Genomic DNA, 20,570 nt, shown 5'->3' with positions numbered 1-20,570 from the left:
AGTCAAGCAAAAAAAAAAAAAAAAAAAATCAGATATACGCGGACCACTCAGACAACAAAAATCTCAACCTTTCGGAAGAATGAAGAACATTGTGGGACTTTGCATGGAAGATGTAGTTATTTCTTTCCGTCCACACGATCCACCAGAGTCCAGCTAGGTGACATAGACATTTTGATCTCAGAGCAGCGTCGGTGGTGTTGCCAGTTAGGGTCCATCTCACATTGTTTGATATGTTAGGATTTTTATATATTGTGGTCCAATTAATCATATTTAAATTAGGATTTGCTATAGATAAAGGTCAATCCTAACAGATTTAGAACTACTTGATATGGTATATTTTATCTCTATCCCATCTATTTTAAATTTAAATAGAATCCTAATCAGATTTTAATGAGAAGTCGATATGGACTCTATATAAAGGGGTATTAGTCCTGTCAACTTCTCATACGCATTCTGGTGAAGAATTACCATCGGTTCCACACCATACGGTAGAGTGCCTGAGATAGGAGGAGAAACCAAATCACCTAAGTTCGGTTCGTGACTTTCAAATCATAGCCGGACTTCACGCTTTCGCAAGATTGATCAAGAATTTCTTCTCTATGGCGCTCTGTGAGTTATTTTATTTTATTATGATCTTGGATTTTGGTATGTATTTATTTCTCTATTTATTTTACATATCAATTGAAATTCTATCATGATATACATAAGTAAACTCAATACTCTAACTTCTTTATATAGGAGAGAAACATGAGTCAGTTGATTTAATTTCTAAGTCAAAATTTAACTGCTTGCCAATAGGTCATGGAAGAATTTTTTTGTAAAAAAAAATATATACATTAGTTTTTAGTGCAAATAAACTACAAGAAGGTACTTTAATAGGGTAACAACTAACAAAGTATGGATAATTTTTACACTGGTCCATCAGCCAGCAACCTCTGTTTTAATGCCATCTCAACATTGAGCAGTCTGGAGGTGGACGCCCACCACGATTCCATCAGCCGACAGCCTCTGTTTATATGATGACATCTCGACATTGAGCAGACTGGAGGTGAAGTTGTGAGCTTTTGAGTGTACCAAAATTCTCGACCTCAACGCAGCACGAGACTACTGGCTCAAAGCGATTAACATTATGCCATCGGACGGAAGGTCTGATTAAACTGAAAATGAAAATGCGTTTAAAATGAAAGAAAGTCGGATTAAAGCGAATCATATTCAAAGTTGTGGAAGATCAAATTGAGTCGAGTCATAATCGAAACTCATAAGTATTATATCTATATATTTTAATTGAATTAACTCTATTTTTCTAATTGATCGAACAGTTGAATTAATGGTTAGTACGGAGAATCCTACATAGACATTATGAGTTCAGCTTAAAATTTTGATTTTTTCCTTCCAAACACAACTTACAATGAAGCGAAGCAAAAAATGAAAATGCTCAATTTCTTTAAGCCTTCTTCCCCTCANGCTTCAAACTTAAAACCTCATGCACCTACCATCAAATCTATTTTTTTGGAGAGATAGATAGCACGCTACCCGCTTCGTTTATTTCATTTAGAAATAAACTTAGCTAGAAATGTGAATCAACTAGGATTCGAACTTGGGTCTCGAATACCAACCACCAAGTCCTTTGCCACTTGCTCTAGAGACGGTCGGTTCCCCTCAGGCATGTTAAGCAGAACATGTACCTAACCAATTACTTTGCCACGTAACATACTGGTCTCCATTTTAATTGGTCGGTTCATGTGAGGATTTTTTTTTTATTAATACGCTTAAATATATTATAATTATAAAATAGTTTTATAAAAATTTATTTATAAACTTAATTTTATGCGGTGAACAAATTATTATTTTCTAAATGCGATAAATTATTTATTTTTTTAAAAAAATATTAAAATTATTTTTAAAATTTAATGCTATACATTTTTTAAAATTCGGGTGTGATAAATATATAAATTATGTAAATGCAGTAAATAATTTACAGCTTATATTTAATTTTATAAATAAAAATTTGAAATGCTTATTTTTATAATAAGTAAACTCAGCCTACCTAAAACTCTGTTATAGTTAAATTATATTGTTGGTTCTCAAACGGTAAGGCAGATTGTACACAGCGGAAGTCCAGGTTATGTCAACAGATCCGCCGCTTGCATAAGGATACACTTTATACCTACGAAGCGCCAATAAACATGTCCAATAAAATTAACTAAAAATCTAACAATAGTAAATATCAGAGTAAAATAAAAACTATATACTATAGCAATACTGTAAACATACAATCATCACCACACAAGTCCTCAAGATGATATAACATATCTAACCACTCCAAATATCAAAATACTGTACATACTGCTATATATATTGATAGGTGGTCTAACTACACACACAAGGGGTAAAAAATTCTAACTATCCGTAATCCCCTTATCTCGATCAATCGCTGGTACAGAAAGATCTAAAATAAAATATTAATAAAAAGGGTATGAGAACTATAATCAATAGTTCCCAATAGATACGATCGTCAACGCCGACGGTTTACACCACTAGATTCATAAGAGACAAAAATAATAAATGACTAAGCAATATGAAAGAACAGGTAATAATATGAATAATTATTGAAAATAACTGCTGGTATTATGCCTCTATAATATATATAATATAGCTAAAACTATAAATTATGTTTTGCATACATCAATTATAAACTAAATAACATATTGCAATAATATCCAATTATAGTGACGGACTCAACAGTCACGTCTAGCCTACGCTGTCTCGTGTCCAGCATCCACCTATAGTGGTCCGCTATCATGCAGGCTACTGTTTGGCCCATATCATAATAATATCTCATAACACAACCTTCGGAGTGGCATTCGCGGGACGCTACCCCAACCAAGTATAGTATCAATGTCAAACTCAACATAATATGCAGACTGTGGTCAAATACAATGATTAAATAGATCATGATATATTGTCATAGTGCCCAAAATATAGTTATAGTCTCACACTATCTGTAGTCCCAGCCATATATATATATATATATATATATATATATATATATATATAGAGTGAGGCTACTATGCTATCGGAAGCATGGAGCCTTCCATACTTCCAGCTCGTTTTTGATGTTGCGACTTTCGAATCGTCGATCGGCTCCGTTAAACATGATCTAGAGTATTTGAAGTATTTAGAAAATAAATTTTATGATTTTACGATATCATTTGCCTAGTGAACGAAGGGGCTCAAAATCAACGGCTGAAAATAGAAAATTTCTTAAAAAAATATAATAATATGACATTAAAATTTAAATCAAAGATATTGATCTTGTTTTATATAGTATAAAAGATTTCTATCAAAATTTTACGTGATTTGGATATTTCTACACACGTTAAACTTGCAAACGGCTCACTAGGGCCTTGAAATTTGTTGATTTTGAGCCCATTCGATCACTAGGCAAATAATATCGAAAAATAAAAAAATTTATTTTCTAGGTACTCTAAATACTCTAGATCAAGTTTAACGGAGTCGATCGATGATTCGAAAGTCGCAACATCAAAACGAGCTGGAAGCACCGGAAAGGCTTCGTGCTTCGATAGCATAGTAGCCTCACTCTATATATATATATATAATATAGAGAAAGAGAGAGAAGAGAGTGTGTAATTGGCATATTACATGTGATAGTACCAAGCCTTTGGTACTATAGAGTTTTCTACCGTTAGATCTACCCAGTGATCATTTCCACCCGTTAGATTGTACTATTAAACCAACCACCCACTCAACCCTAGGGAACCACTATCATCCTAACCGCACATCCTTTCATCCAACGGCCAAAAACTCAATAGTACCAAGGGCTTGGTACTATTGATAGTATAGGAGCATAATTCTATATATATATATATATATATATACTATGTCTCAATTTACTCTTCTGACATATGTTAAATTATCACTATTATCTCAACTATATCAACAGCTCACCTCACAGGTTAAATAATATAATATGGATATAGAAATTAATCCGTCAATTTTGACAATACGGAACCCACCTATATCACAAATCTAAGAAACGGAACGACGGTCGCAATAGACAGATAGTATGCTACTCTCTTAGTCCGAACAACAGAAACGAAATCAACTTATAAAATATATAAAACAAATCAGTTTCTAACTCTAAACTTTTATCTAAAAAAATTATCAAAAGAGTCTAAACAAGAGATAATAATATTGTGATACTAACCGCAATGTCGAAACACCAAAAATATACGTACGCCCCGACTTGCTCGCTCGCTTGCTAGAACAAAACCAAGCTTTCTCTTGGTTTCTCCTCGAGTTCAAACTCCATCTCTCTATCAAACTCTATCTCTCTATCCTAATTCCTCAAGGTGAATAATAAGTGGATAAGTATGAAGCCTCAGGTGGCTACGTGGACTCCATGCATAAAAATAGCAAAAATGCCAATAGGTCTCTCAACAATCAAATATTTCGACTTTAATCTTTCACAAATTAAATCTTGAGTTTCAAGATTTGTTTTTGTGACTATTTTGTACAAAATGTCTCCAACTCAATCGAGCATTTTAGAAAATACCGACGAAATAAAATTATGCTACAATATTGTCTAATTGCTAAGGTTCAGTATATCACACAGATAATAATTGCTCTCAAATTTTAATTTATTATAATTTTTAATTCAAATTTTAAAAATTATTATAATTAAAATTTAAAATTTAATTTAATTAATTAAATATTTATATATTATTGATGTCAAATAATATGATATTTTAATTGTTGACGCATTATGAATCACAATACTGTTGTATTAATTTTATATTACCAATGCATCAATATTTAGTACACTAAATTAAAATTATAAAATTATAATTAAAATAATTTTAAAATCTTTAACTAAAAATTATAATAAGTTAAAATTTTTCATCCATTCCGCTTCTCCACGACCAAACGTGCAATTTACTCCGCTCACCTATCCCACTTTGAAAAAAAGAAAAAATAAACTTCAAATATCACCCTTTTTAGTTTTGCACTTTTTTACTTTAGTGCTATATGATTTAAAGTGTATCAAATTAGTGTCATGTGGTTTTATTTTTATTTTTTCGTAAATTTTTTCATTAATATTTTGTTAAATTATATACAAAAAATTTCAGATATCTCACATAGATTTATCAAATATTTATTTTAGTATTCTTTAGTTATAACTTTGTCACTGATTTAAATAAAAAAATAATAAATCAATAATAAAAAATAAAATAAATTTATAAGGTAATAAATTGATACATTTTAAATTAAAGAATACTAAAGTAGGAAAATATGAAACTACATGGGTGGTATTTGAAAAAAAAAAAAAAAAAAAGGTAAAAAAGAAGAGGTGGAGAGCAAACGCGGGACGATCACAATCTAGTGGAATTATCGCTTCACCCCATGGCGCTTCTCCTCGGCCTCGCGCCCGCGTCGCTGCTCACTCCTCGGCTCAAAAGATCGCCGATCCGCCGCCCCCGTCCCCTCCCGCTGCGCCCCGCTCCCGCGCTCGTCGCCGATCGGATCGCGACTAGATCGGCGTCCGTACGGTGCGAGGCTCTCGGGGAGGGGATCGGCGATCGGACGGTGTACGAAGGCGTCTACGGCCCCTGGACGGTGGATCCATCCGACGTTCGCGAGGTACACTGTGCCCCCTCCCCTCCCCTCTCTCTCTCTCTCTCTCTCTCTCTCTCTCTCTCTCTCTGAGTGTAATTTGTTTGAACTGTTTGATTTTTTTTTTTTTTTTGAGTGGTGTTGTTGGAGGAGAATCCAAATTATTTGATATTTTTCCAAACGGAGACTTGGATTTAAATTAAAGTGGAGAAAATTAAGTGAGATTAGGAGCTCGATTGGATATGAACTCAAGATCATCTATTTTTATACCATGTGAAGTGAAACAACAGATATTTTTAACTTAAAACTGCTAAAAAACACTGATGTTTTCAAATTTTAAAGTTAAAATTTTATTAATAGACTCGAATAAAATAAATTATAAAATTAGACAGTACAATTAAAAATTTTTAAAATTAGATAGTCCATAACTTCTATATTTTTTTACTTTTTTAAAAAAATTGAAAACAATGCCTATAGGCCTCTACCGCCGAACTAGAGATGTCAATAAATACGAATACCCCAAAATTTATCTGAATATGAACCCGAACGGAGCAAATTTATTCGATACTAAATGGATATGGTTTTGGATATGGATATAAAAAATAAAAATCCGACGAATATGATTACGGATATGGATTTTGACGGTACCCGACCCGATCTCGAACCCAACCCGAATCCGATTTGAATCCGAATTTATTTTACATTATATATAATATGTATATGAAAACTTGATATTACATATATTTTAAAATTTAAATTTAATATAATATATTTTGAAATATTAAAAAGAGAAATAATTGTTTCGGGTTTGAATTTTCGGGGTCGGGGTTGGGTTCGGGGTCGGGTTTCGAATTTTTGGTCGGGTTTGGATTTGGATATGAATTTTTAAAATTCGTCGGATTTGGGCTCGGATTCGGATTTCGGGTTTGGAGTCGGGTTCGGTTCAGATTTTGAAAATCCGCCCCAAATCTAACTCATTGACATCCCTACGCTGAAACCTTGTAAGAACATATTCATACTAAGCCGAACTCTAAGGTCTCAGGCCCCAAAGGGCTTTTTTGGCAAATAGCTCCCAGACAAAATTTTATTTTAAAATTTGTCAAATATTTATTTACAAAAATGGCCCTGTCCCTGCCACGCAAGCGTCACGTCAGTGCCACGCGGGCGGGACTGGGACCAGGTGTTTAAGTTGAACACGGTGAACCATTTACCGTATTCAAACATAACCATTTACCGTATTCAAACACGGTGAATGGTTTACCGTGTCCAATACAAATATCCCCACTTAGCCAAAAAATGGCTAAGTCGAGTTAGTTGTCATTCACCGTGTCCAATACAGCTACCTAAGACTTAGCCATTTTTTGGCTAAGCCTATATTAGTATTGAACACAGTGAATGGTTCACCGTGTCCAATACAAATATCCCCACTTAGCCAAAAAATGACTAAGTCGAGTTAGTTGTATTGGACACGGTGAACCATTCACCGTGTTCAAACACGGTGAATGGTTCACCGTGTTCAACTTAAACTCTTGCCCCGCCCGCGTGGCGCTGACGTGGCGCTTGCGTGGCAGGAGCAGGGCCATTTTTGCAAATAAATTTTTGACAGGACTAATTTTAAAAAAAATTTTTATCAGGGGGCTATTTGCAAAAAAAGCCCGGGGCTATTTGCAAAAAAAGCCCGGCCCCAAATTTACAATCACATATGTTCAAATCTCTAACCTCAAAATAGTTATCTGACACCTTACTACTAAACTGGTAGCAGCGGTCTTATTATTTATTTATAAACTTTTTCCGTTGGTGACGTTCATTTTGCGACATCCTACGCTACCGAAAACTCGCTGTCCTATGTATTATTCTTAAGCTACTAATGGTTTCGCAATCCCTTCATCAACATCTTGCAGGTGATATCATACAGATCAGGACTGGTAACTGCAGCCACTTCTTTCATAATCGCCGCATCCGCGGCTTTTCTTCCCGAAGGCACCTTTGGAGACATTATCAAGCAAAATATCGACTTGTTTTACGTAGTCGGAGCCGGAGGTCTAGGTCTATCTCTTTTCTTGATCCATATTTATGTCACGCCTATTAAACGCTTCCTACAAGCACTGTGGGTGATCGGCGTTGTCGGATCCATCGCGGCTTATCAATTCGGTGCACTACCTTCGAATGAGAGCTTGGCTCAATACGTGCTCGATAACCCGTCTGCGCTGTGGTTTGTCGGGCCTCTCTTTGCTGCGCTGACGGGCCTCGTCTTTAAGGAAGGTAAGATAGTGTTACTTTGTCCTTCTTCTCGGTTATAAAACTCTTGTTGCGTATGTAGTGTTTTGCTTCGAGTGCGTTACGAGAACCATCACGCAGGTCTCTGTTATGGAAAGCTAGAAGCCGGTATCCTCACGTTCGTCATTCCGGGACTTCTTCTGGGTCATTTGGTATATTTCTGCATTGCATTCGATTTTGCACTTTATCTCTACCCTTTTTCCGTGTTCTCATTATTATTTCGATCTACTTTCGTGAAAATTTCCGTCGTTTGTTACGAAATGCTGGTGGAATAACTTCCTTTGTACCTATTTTCTCCTGCTATTCTACGTAACTGAGAGTGAACTCGCACTATTGCATTCGGAATAACTTAAATTTTTAGAGAAATTGCCAGGATAAATATAACGATGGTAGGTGCGACGACTAGAGATAGAGTGAGGAATTATAAAAGTAAGTCGGAGGATTGTAATGATTACTGGCACAACTGTAATGTAGGCTTTCCGTTTTTCGGAGTTTAGCAAAATAAAGGGGATAATTTTGAATCATGAACCCTGCATTCCCCTAATCAATTTTGAGTGCTTAATTTTACTCGTAAGCGGGGAATCTCTTTGACTTGCTGAAAATGTTTGCTCTGCGAGGGTGTGGGCAAATAAGCAGCAGCAGCTTGTGTGAAAAGCTGTAGATTTGCTGCATTACTTTTTGGCAGGTGTTTTATTATCTCGAAACACCTTCGAAACTCCATTGTACTCATTACATTGAAGAGAATGTCGCAAGTGTGTGTTTACTCTATCATTGTGCTTATGTAACTCCTTTTGTGTCGATACAGTTTTGAGTGAATATTCGGAAGTTGCGGAATAACGAATTTGTTAAATATAAAAATGTTTAAACACCGTTCTCTAACAGCTTAAGCTTTTAGAGTACAACGGTTGTTTCACATGGTATCAGAGCAGGAGGTCCTGAGTTCGAGTCATGCCAGGCTCCTAGCATATTAATTTCCTCCCATTTAATTCAAGCCCACGTCATGGGCCAATTAAAATGTTTCGAGCCCAGACGTGAGGGGGAGTGTTAAATATAAAAATGTTTAAACACCGTTCTCTAACAGCTTAAGCTTTTAGAGTACAACGGTTGTTTCACAGAATTCTTATTCATATGGTTTCATCGCATTTTATTACATCGCTTTTTATCTCATGGCTTGTTCGAAATGTGCAGTCGGGTTTAATGGATAATGGACCAAAGTTAAGCCTGTTAGGTCTATGGATGGCTCTCTTTGTGGTATTTGCGGCGAGAAAGTTCCAGCAACCTATCAAGGTATAATATATTTTTTGTGTTTCGTTCAGTTACTGCTTGAATTCGTGATCGGCCGACCTTTATACTTAAAGTTATTTCGCTCGGAATAGCTTCTTTACTCGAGAAGTAAAAGCCAAGAATCTAGAAAACAAAGAAAGTCTTATATATAAACCTTGTGCTTCTAGCGACAACTAATAAAACCTGAAGGTGCTTCTTCGAACAGTTCCACTACAACGACAACTCTGTAGAAGCTCTAGCATGGTCAAACAAGCTCTAAGCTTTTTGTCGATTAAGTCATTCACGTGAATCTCACCCGTTTTTTGTTTGTTTCATTTTTAAGGACGACGTCGGCGACAAATCCATATTCGTGTTCAATGCTCTTCCTGAAGAGGAAAAGAAGGCTCTGCTTCAGAAGCTCGAGGAACAGAGCAATCAGAAGCTTGATTAGCGTACAAGATGAAGAGTAAACAAACACAAAGTGTAAATTTTGCAAGGATACATATGCTTTAATTTCACCTGTAATTATATGCTCTTATTTCACATCTTTTATGTATATATATTATATACACATCAAATTTGGTTATTACTAACCCTACTTATTATTACTTGTTTGTGCTGGACAGTAAAATATGGGCTGATGAGGACTTGAATTGTTTTATTTAAATTAAAGAAAAAAAGTAAGAAGTAAACATAGAAAATTTAAATATGGATTAGTAAGAACTCAAAATTTTTGAATGTTTTTTTTTGAAAACTAAAATATAAAATTTAAATTAAAAGAAAAAAACGCCGTCTGTGGGAATCGAACCCACGACCACTCGGTTAAAAGCCGAGCGCTCTACCGAGCTGAGCTAAGACGGCCCAGTACATTTGTTAAAAAATTAAATTTTATGTTTAAATATTCACAAGAATGATTTGGAAAATGGGCGCTCCAACTTTAACTTTTTGAATTTTTTTTGGAAATTAGAAAAGATATAGTGCTCTACTTTAAATATGAAAAAAAAACCTTCTTAATTGCAAATTACTTTAATATTATTTGCTAAATACTAAAAAAAAAGAAGAAGCTGAGAAGTGTCAATAAGAAAACAAAAAAGTGAATGGGGCTACTTCAGAATCGTCTATGGCTGAGGGGTTCCCCATCCATTTTTACCATGTGATCAAGTTGACCACAATTAAATTAAAGAACACATTAAAATGCCACTAATCATTCATTAATTCTTTGGTGAATGATCCCCACGTTGTGCACCCAAAATAACTAAAATAATTGGAAAAAATATTCTTATTCTATCCAACAACTAAAGAACACATTACAATTACAAAAAATGGAGTAATTTTTTTTTAGACAGATATATAACATGCTACCTATTTCGTTTATTTTTTAAAAAATAAATTTAATTAAAAATATGAAATTATTAAATTTCAAACTAGAGATCTTAGATACCAATCCTGAAATTCTTTGCCATTTATGTTAGAACTGTTAGTTAAAAAAAAAATAAAAAATTGAGTTGGTAGGGGAAGGGGAGAGAGAGAGATAAAGAATGGGGGTGAATGGGAGAAACTAAACACCTCAAGAAAATTATATATACATATCCCTAATTCATTAGTGATGTTTTGTACTCATTTTTCCTTGTAGAAAACTACATATCCCTAATTCTATATAAAGACATTCAAACCAAACCAAACCAAACCAAAAAATGTGAAAATCAAGACAAAAAAATGACCTAAAGTTTCATTCAACCATAAGGCCACAAAATACTTGGCCCACCACATCAGCCATGGACCATCATCCCATTCTTATTTATTCTTGCACCATTAAATAGTGAATTTTTATCAATTTGGTAGATTGTTTTTTATTTTCTTCTATTTATCAAATGCTATGTGAAAAAAATTATTACCGAAAGGAGAAGTAAAGCTGAAAAATACCTAACAATTTTTAGACTTTTAATATTTTTATTGTAAAATTATAGATGCGCCTAATGCTATAAAACTTTGTTCAAAAATATCTTTTATATTAAGACAAATGCTATATCTCTCGAATAGCGGAATTTAATATTTTTTTTGCAGGATCAAAAGATATGAGATCCCATACTATTCAGCTATTTTCGCGTAATAGTTTTTTAAAATTTTACAAATAACTATTAACTATATGTACAAAAAAAAAACTTCAATGAAGAGTTATCTAACAATGCATCTTTGAGGAGCTCCGATCTGTTGTCATGTATCACCTTTGTTATTATTTAAATATTATAATTTTTTTCTTTAATACTAAAAAAATATTTTAAATTTTAGTATTAAAAAATACACAGCATATTTTTAAATTTAGGTAAAATTAATACGTGACAGATAATTGAGAGTTCTCCAACAAGTAGCCATTAGGAAGCTCCTCACTAAAATTTTACTTGTGCATAAGTACAGTAAAACATTTATATTATCATTTATTAGTATTGAAAATTTTTAAATTTATCTTGAAATTATCTGAATATCTTTCTAAAAATTTAATCCTATTACTAAAACCTAAGGAAAATAAAATTATTTGAAAGAATTTTTTAAAATAAACAAGAATATTTTGGTCCTCAAGATATAAATAAGATATTTTTTAAAACATTTTAAAGGATATACGAGATACTAAGGAGATCAGAGCATGGTCTACAGCTGATGTGGTGGACTAGGACCAGGGAAGAATAACTTCTCACTACAGAGTAGACCTCTTCTTTCCCTCCCCTGTTGGGGTGCTCCCAATTTCCACCTCCCCACCTCCTTTGTGGAAAATCTCTTCCTCCCATTATTGTTATTATTATTATTATTATTATTCTTAGTAGAAAACAAAAGCGACAAAAGGAGCCACCTTTGGCTTATTCTCCGCAGATTCTACAAGACCCACCTCCCCTTTCCCCCAATTGATCCCAGTTCCTAGGGTTTCGGATCTCTGAGGAGGAGGGAGGGGGGAAATGGAGAAGGGGATCTGGGTTTTGGCCCTCCTCCTTTGTTCTTCGCCTTTTCTCTTCGCGAGGGTTGGGGCGTTCCAGGAGCTGGAGCAGAGCCACCGAACCGAGAGGATCTCAGGTGGGTTTCTCCCGATTTGTTTTCAGTTTTAGCTGTGATTTTGGTTTTTATGGTGATTTGTAGCTCAAATCGGGGACTCAATGGTGGAAATTAGTTGCTGTTGCATGATTTTGTGGGGGTTTTGTTTGATTTTTTTTTTTTTTTTTTTTTTTAATTGTATCCTTACTTGAAGTCCATTAGAACATCACAAAATCATTTCTTAGATTTGTTCTAATTCCTGATTATTATTATTGTTCTTTTGAAGTCAATATNATGGACCATCATCCCATTCTTATTTATTCTTGCACCATTACATAGTGAATTTTTATCAATTTGGTAGATTGTTTTTTATTTTCTTCTATTTATCAAATGCTATGTGAAAAAAATTATTACCGAAAGGAGAAGTAAAGCTGAAAAATACCTAACAATTTTTAGACTTTTAATATTTTTATTGTAAAATTATAGATGTGCCTAATGCTATAAAACTTTGTTCAAAAATATTTTTTATATTAAGACAAATGCTATATCTCTCGAATAGTGGAATTTAATATTTTTTTTGCAGGATCAAAAGATATGAGATCCCATACTATTCAGCTATCTTCGCGTAATAGTTTTTTACAATTTTACAAATACTATTAACTATATGTACAAAAAAAAAACTTCAATGAAGAGTTATCTAACAATGCATCTTTGAGGAGCTCTGATCTGTTGTCATGTATCACCTTTGTTATTATTTAAATATTATAATTCTTTTCTTTAATACTAAAAAAATATTTTAAATTTTAGTATTAAAAAATACACATATTTTTAAATTTAGGTAAAATTAATACGTGACAGATAATTGAGAGCTCTCCAACAAATAGCCATTAGGAAGCTCCTCACTAAAATTTTACTTGTGCATGGGTATAGTAAAACTTTTATATTATCATTTATTAGTATTAAAAAATTTTTAATTTATCCTGAAATTATCAGGACATCCTTCCAAAAATTCAATCCTATTACTAAAACCTAAGAAAAATAAAAATATTTGAAAGAACTTTTTAAAATAAACAAGAATATTTTGGTCCTTAAGATATTTTTTAAAACATTTTTAAAAGAATATATTGGATACAAAGGAGATCAAAGCATGGTCTACAGCTGATGTGGTGGACTAGGACCAGGGAAGAATAACTTCTCACTACAGAGTAGACCTCTTCTTTCCCTCCCCTGTTGGGGTGCTCCCAATTTCCACCTCCCCACCTCCTTTGTGGAAAATCTCTTCCTCCCATTATTGTTATTATTATTATTATTATTCTTAGTAGAAAACAAAAGCGACAAAAGGAGCCACCTTTGGCTTATTCTCCGCAGATTCTACAAGACCCACCTCCCCTTTCCCCCAATTGATCCCAGTTCCTAGGGTTTCGGATCTCTGAGAAGGAGGGAGGGGGGAAATGGAGAAGGGGATCTGGGTTTTGGCCCTCCTCCTTTGTTCTTCGCCTTTTCTCTTCGCGAGGGTTGAGGCGTTCCAGGAGCTGGAGCAGAGCCACCGAACCGAGAGGATCTCAGGTGGGTTTCTCCCGATTTGTTTTTAGTTTTAGCTGTGATTTTGGTTTTTATGGTGATTTGTAGCTCAAATCAGGGACTTAATGGTGGAAATTAGGTGCTTTTGCATGATTTTGTGGGGGTTTTGTTTGATTTTTTTTTTGTTCGAATCGAAGGACTTGGTTGATTTGTGTAGTTTTTGTTCTCGGGGATTGTATCCTTACTTGAAGTCCATTAGAACATCACAAAATCATTTCTTAGATTTGTTCTAATTCCTGATTATTATTATTGTTCTTTTGAAGTCAATATTTGGGGAGTTGTTTGATTCATAAATTGAGTACTTGGTTAATTGATTTATGTTTATGAAATGATTTGAGAAGGATGAGAAGATTAATTTGATCCTGTTATGCAGATTTACAATTTTTTTTTCCTTATACCCAGAGCAAAAATTTTATGAACTGTAATGCTTTTAAGAATTTATTGTTTACTTAGGCAAAATGGAGAAGAGCTATAGTATTTTACTTATTTTTTTGAATTGATTTGCCTCAAACTTTATCATCATTTATGTTTATCAGTTTATCCTTCAGATTACATTGCAACGTTACGCAGCCCCGTGGAATACATTGCATTGTTGTGTATGGTTCTGTTGTTAATTCCTTTGTCATTCGGAGAGGCATTTCACCTTAGTTCAATTTGCGAAGACATTATTTTTCATGGGGATGGATTTTTGTTGTTGTGGTTGTTGGGAGGTTTTCTTTGTATTCTGTAGCTCAAATGGGAAAAGGGAAAACAAAAAGTAAAAGAATGTAGTTGATGAACTAAATTGTCTAAATCTATGTGCAATATGTCTATCCGATTCTGCTTATGTAGTAAACTGCATCAGAGCTTGATTTGATTGTACTCGAATTTAACACTAACTAATATTTTTTGATAGCAGCTTCGAGGCTTTTGTTACCCTACTATTTCATTATTAAGGCTTGTTCTTTTAAAGTTTCATTGTGCACTTTCAAAACCTTTATATCGCATGCTTAATTCTAGTTCTAGATATTCTGTTGGATTGGTTCCCTGAGAAATTAGGCATTATAGCTCTCTCTGATAATATATTCCTATATAGGTTGTATGCTACCAGTTGATTTTTCTATCGAAGGAATGGTCTTCTTCGAACATGTTTCCTAAAATTAAGAGCAAAGTCTCAATTAAGTTTATATAATGACTTTGTTTACTGCTGACAAAATTCCGTATATTCCTAAAATGTTATTCGGCTAACTAATCTTCTTTCACCAAGTTTTTAGATCATTGTTTACCATATATTTTTCTCTCTTTCCTTCTCTTCTTAAACCATTAAGAGACTGTTCTCTTAAGACTCCTATTTTCTTGTTATAATTGTTTAAATCATCCATTTGCAGGAAGCGCTGGCGATGTACTGGAAGACGACCCTGTTGGAAGGTTGAAAGTGTTTGTCTATGATTTGCCCAACAAATACAACAAGAAGATTTTGCAAAAAGACCCTCGATGCCTCACGCACATGTTTGCGGCGGAGATTTTCATGCACCGGTTCTTGCTCTCGAGCGCAGTCCGAACTCTTAATCCTGAGGAGGCCGATTGGTTCTACACTCCTGTGTACACTACGTGTGATTTAACTCCCAGTGGGCTTCCCTTGCCCTTCAAGTCGCCGAGAATGATGAGGAGTGCGATTCAGCTTATCGCCTCGAAGTGGCCTTATTGGAATAGAACGGAGGGGGCTGATCATTTCTTTGTTGTCCCACACGACTTTGCGGCTTGCTTCCATTATCAGGTAAACAACCATTTATTCTGTGCGGTGTACAGCTGGAAAAGTAAAAGTTCTACAGTATGTCAAAATTTATAGGTATAGTTAAGTAAAGAGGTAATAAGTGTAATGATTAAAATATAATGCCCCGATAAATATGACATTAAGTAGATTTGTCGAACCCAATCTACTTTAATAGTTAGATAATATTCTGGATAAATGCGACTATTTGAATAAATATTGTGATACCAGTTTATTGTTCGAGTTGCCGCTGTTGCTGCCTACTTTGTGCTTAAGTTGCACTATGATGTAGATGTAATAGGCACTATTCTTCGATTATATTACAACATTAGTGTTTATTGTTGCAAGATATCCTCTTCCGTGATTTGTTGACATCTGTATCTTTTGTATAATGGATATATATACTCTCATGGTTCAGGAAGAGAAAGCGATAGAACGTGGAATTCTCCCGCTGCTCAAACGCGCTACATTGGTTCAGACCTTCGGGCAAAGGAACCACGTTTGCTTAAAAGAAGGTTCCATCACTATCCCTCCATACGCTCCTCCTCAGAAGATGCATGCTCACTTGATTCCTCCCGACACTCCTCGATCGATCTTCGTTTACTTCCGCGGTTTATTCTACGATGTGGGGAACGACCCGGAGGGCGGTTACTATGCAAGGTAAAATCCTCGATTCGACAGACAAAATATCATAACTTTCGGCACATATTTTTTACACAACAAAAAACGGGCTATTTTTTGAAAGATGTTTTTTTTTGAGATTATCTACGATATCGTAGATCAAATCCAACATTTACATTTTGATCGTTGAACAGGGGAGCTCGTGCATCGGTGTGGGAGAACTTCAAGGACAACCCTCTATTCGACATTTCGACCGAGCACCCGACCACCTACTACGAGGACATGCAGCGCGCCGTCTTCTGCCTCTGTCCCCTGGGGTGGGCCCCGTGGAGCCCGAGGCTGGTTGAAGGCGTGATCTTCGGCTGCATCCCTGTCATCATAGCCGACGACATCGTCCTGCCCTTCGCAGACGCGATCCCGTGGGAGGAGATCGGCGTGTTCGTGGCCGAAGAGGACGTCCCCAACCTGGACACAATTCTCACCTCAATACCGCCGGAGGTTATACTGAGGAAACAGCGGTTGCTCGCGAATCCTTCGATGAAGCAGGCTATGTTGTTCCCGCAACCGGCCCAGCCGGGGGACGCGTTTCATCAGATACTAAACGGGCTCGCGCGCAAGCTCCCCCACGACAAAAGCGTGTACTTGAAGCCGGGGCAGAAGATCTTGAACTGGACCGAGGGGCCCGTGGGTGATCTGAAACCTTGGTAGCGAGCATTCGCTTTCTTCGAATGCCGAAAACGAAAACAAAGCAACTGTGAATCTCTGGGTTTTATTATCTTCGCTACCATTACTGAAAAGATGTGTAGATTTGAACCTCCAAAAATCATGTTGTAGATTTGAACCTCAAAAAATTTAGTATTTTTAGCCACTTGTTTCGCTGTTGCTGAACTTGTGGGCTATTTCTTGTAGTTTGATTTTGTGGTTTGTTCGAAAAAAATAAAATATCATATAGAAATTTGTTGCACTGTATTGTCAAATAAATTACTATGTAGTGAGGACAAAATTTATGTGAAACGGAGGAAAATTTTTACTGTTGAAATGTTTTTGTTCTGGTTTTTTTTTTTTTTATTTTTTTTATGGAGGATGGTTGAATCAATTTTGTGGTAATTTTCAAATAGAGCCCTCAGAATTTACTGTTATTTATATTTGCTTCTACATTTATTTTAGTTAATTTAGTTAATTAACTTTCGGATTTCTAATTTTTATTATTAAATTTTAATTATTAAAAAAATTGTTAATTATGAACAAAAGTGTTGTATTGAGAAATTAGACCCCTCAATTTCTTTTTTTAATGTAATTTTAGTCAAAAGAAAGTTGACTTTATTAAATTTATTAGTAATTTCACCAAATTTAACTTCGGTTTTTTAAAGCAAATAAAACTAGATAAACTAACAGTTAATAACTAACAAAGTTATTAAATTTGATAAATTTTTTAATTTAATTAGTATAAAATCTCAAATAAGAAAAATTAGAAAACAAGGTGGCCTCAATGAAAAACAAAAACCCAGAAATGTCTGTTGGAGAATATATTATAGTTGAGGGGGCCTACTAACTGCCTTTGGTTGGAGAACTAAATTTTGGAGAACTACTTTTGTTGTTCCCTAGAACAGGGGATATTCCGGTATAAAATAGAACAATTGTAAATTTATATATGGATGCATTCAGGGATATTCTATAGAATATCCTTAGTAGCGTTTGGATAAAAAGTGTAGAACAATATTTAAATATATTTTTTAAAATAAAATAATTAATTTATATTAGTATATTTTATATAAAATTATTTNATTAATAATAGTATAAATTTCAATACAAATTAAAATATATATAAAATATATGAAAAAATATTTTTTTATATATAATACTTAATATAAAATAAAATAATAAAATATTAAAATATAAATGATAAAACTTAATAAAATAAATAATATATCAAATTTAATTAATTTATATTATATAAAAAATTTAAGTCTAAATATATTATCATAAAAATAATATTTATATTAATATCTTTATTTATATATCTATTTATCTAATAAAAAAAAAAAGTTGTTCTCAGTTTTTCTATGAACAATTTTTAATTTTTAACAACCAAGAATAATCCGTTTTCACCGGAACAAGCTGTTCTCTCCTGTTCTTCTGCTATTTGGTTACAACTCGAGAATATCCCATGTTGTTCCGGGATATCCTCAGTACCAAACGCAGGTACCTCTCCTCCCCTCGCCCTCTACGACGCGAGCTCGCCGCGTTTCTCCGTAGGGTTTAAGAACCTCGCCGCCTCTCCCCCTCATTTTTGCTCCGTCGCCGCCACCGCTCCCGCTCTCGCTCCGATCAAGGGTTTTCTCTCTCTCACTCTCTCCCCTTGTCATCTAATTTTAGGGTTTGTTCGTTTCCGCTTCTGTTTCTACTTTTCGCGGCAGCGGTCTCTTGTTAGAGTTTTTTTTTTTATTTTTTTTATTTTTTATTTTTGTAAAGAGAAATTTTGAGACATTGATGTAGTGAGAAGCCAAAATAAGATTCTGAGCTTTGAAAGTAGAAGTCCTTTTGGCGCTTTTGATTCTGCTGAGGAAGAAGCTGTCGGGAGTACAGTAGTATTATTGAGAGTACAGTAGTATTATGGGGGGCCAAAGAGCATTTTAGATGTATAATTGTTATGACAAAGATTGTTGTTGGTTGATGAGTTCCCGTTGTAGTTCGGACTATTGAAATATGGATAAAGGATTTGCATTTCCTAATATTTTATATTAGATTTTTTTTTTAGTCTGTCAACATTAAACGATGGATTTTTATTATTATCTACAGCTTGTTTGTTTCAACTTTAGTTACTTTACATCTATTATGCCACTATTTGTTTACTTGAATTGTGATATCTGTAGTTTGATTGTTAGTAATTGATGTAGGTACTAATAGATGTCTTTAGATGTAAATCTTAGCTATAAGAGATAAATGGCTCAATAATTCTTTGTATGTAAATTTTATTTTAATTGTTTTTCTTTAATTGCATCTGTCCCCTTAAAATTTTTTATATCGACCATTAAAATTATAAATTTTAAAATATTCTGATTATTAGATCAATGATGTTAAAAAGATTTGAAATTTGGTTTCTAAATACTTCAAGTGGTATAGATCATATTCAACAGTGCCGATCGTCGATTTGGGGGCTCTATCATTGAAAATAAATGGGTGGCAATGAAACCCGTTTGCTATCGATAGCATTCTAGCTCAACTCTCTCTCTCTCTCTCTCTCTATATATATATATATAACTAGGTTGGAATGCTATCAATAGCACAAAGCTATTGGTGCTATTAGGTTTTCGGCCCTGGATGAAAAAATTATGGTTATGATGTTGTGGGCTCCTGGGGTTGAGTGAGTTAATGGTTTAATAGTATAATCTAACGAATGAAAATAGTCAAATGGTCAGTAAAAAATTCTATATTACCAAACGCTTCATGCCATAGATAGTATTTCAGCCGGACTATATATATATAGAGAGAGAGAGAATTAAGCTGGAATACTATTAATAGTAAAACACTCTTTTTGTTTTTAACCCCTCCTGGATGAAAAATTATAGCGTCGAGATGATATTAATCGGTTAGAGTTGAGTGGTCCCACTGGGTTATAGTATTTAATCCAATGGTTAGAAATAATGAAAAGAGTTGATCCAAAGGCTAAAAACTGGTAGCAACAATGGAATTTTGCTATTAATAATAGCTCAGTCCAACTATATATATATATATATATATATATATATATATATATAGAGAGAGAGAGAGAGAGAGAGAGAGAGAGTTTGGGTACTATCATTTTATAAGTATTGGCTTCTTTATACTCATAAGTTTTCGACCCTTAAATTTATTCCATTAATCATTTTCATCTGTCATATCATATTATTTAACCAACTATCCACTCAACCTTAGAAAGTCACTATCATTTTAAATAGGGACCACCATCATTCTAATCACACATCTCATCAATCAATAGCACTTGCAGCTTGCCTAAAACGATTTTTATGCACGTTACAATTATCATCCTATCCAAATTCTCCAATCCCATTGTGAAAAACTCTAATTGGCCTTAGAGGGGCCTTCGGGTAACATATCTAATTGGTCTTGGAGGGGCTTTCGGGTAACATTTTCGATTTTTGTAGGGAAAAATGGTTGTTTCCCTAAACTACAAAGAGGGAAAAATGGTGGAGCGTGCAATTTATATATAGCCCTCGTATTAATGGGTCGGATTCATGAAGCTTCTCGAATAAACCTTTACAAGAACGAGTCGGATTCGCGGCGGATTTCCAAAATCCGAACCCGAATTTGACTATAGAATTTCACCCGTTAATGACGTAATAAGCTATATTAGTTAATTCACAAATAATTCGTTAATTATTCACGAATTTGAATTTTTGAAAAAATGAATAAAACACTGTAA

The 20,570-nt window shown here is 34.3% G+C and overlaps 2 protein-coding genes, 1 long non-coding RNA gene and 1 other non-coding gene across 5 annotated transcripts; 2 read left to right on the top strand and 2 right to left on the bottom strand.

Annotated features, from left to right (window-relative positions):
• Nucleotides 780–4,411, bottom strand: LOC109719504. The gene is made up of 2 exons (XR_002218731.1): nucleotides 4,229–4,411; nucleotides 780–1,157 (listed from the first exon to the last, which is right to left on the bottom strand). It is a non-coding gene; the product is annotated as an uncharacterized LOC109719504 (long non-coding RNA).
• On the top strand, nucleotides 5,378–9,782 carry LOC109721049. Its single transcript, XM_020248472.1, has 5 exons — nucleotides 5,378–5,661; nucleotides 7,536–7,896; nucleotides 7,993–8,063; nucleotides 9,100–9,198; nucleotides 9,518–9,782. Exons 1-5 carry the CDS (start codon nucleotides 5,425–5,427, stop codon nucleotides 9,623–9,625), a joined length of 876 nt encoding a protein of 291 aa, XP_020104061.1. The 5' UTR covers nucleotides 5,378–5,424; the 3' UTR covers nucleotides 9,626–9,782.
• Nucleotides 9,962–10,035, bottom strand: TRNAK-UUU. The gene has a single exon. It is a non-coding gene; the product is annotated as a tRNA-Lys (tRNA).
• LOC109717020 (probable beta-1,4-xylosyltransferase IRX10L) lies at nucleotides 11,936–17,186 on the top strand. Of its 2 annotated transcripts, none has more exons than XM_020242671.1 (4): nucleotides 11,936–12,237; nucleotides 15,144–15,532; nucleotides 15,945–16,186; nucleotides 16,342–17,186. In XM_020242671.1, exons 1-4 carry the CDS (start codon nucleotides 12,123–12,125, stop codon nucleotides 16,853–16,855), a joined length of 1,260 nt encoding a protein of 419 aa, XP_020098260.1. In that variant the 5' UTR covers nucleotides 11,936–12,122; the 3' UTR covers nucleotides 16,856–17,186. The 2 variants fall into 2 exon arrangements, with proteins under 2 accessions (XP_020098260.1, XP_020098254.1); XM_020242665.1 differs by lacking the exon at nucleotides 11,936–12,237 and adding an exon at nucleotides 13,460–13,761.

The sequence above is a fragment of the Ananas comosus genome, linkage group 1 (assembly GCF_001540865.1).
Source record: "Ananas comosus cultivar F153 linkage group 1, ASM154086v1, whole genome shotgun sequence".
Classification (NCBI taxonomy): domain Eukaryota; kingdom Viridiplantae; phylum Streptophyta; class Magnoliopsida; order Poales; family Bromeliaceae; genus Ananas; species Ananas comosus.
This window is presented reverse-complemented; position numbering and strand designations above follow the sequence as displayed.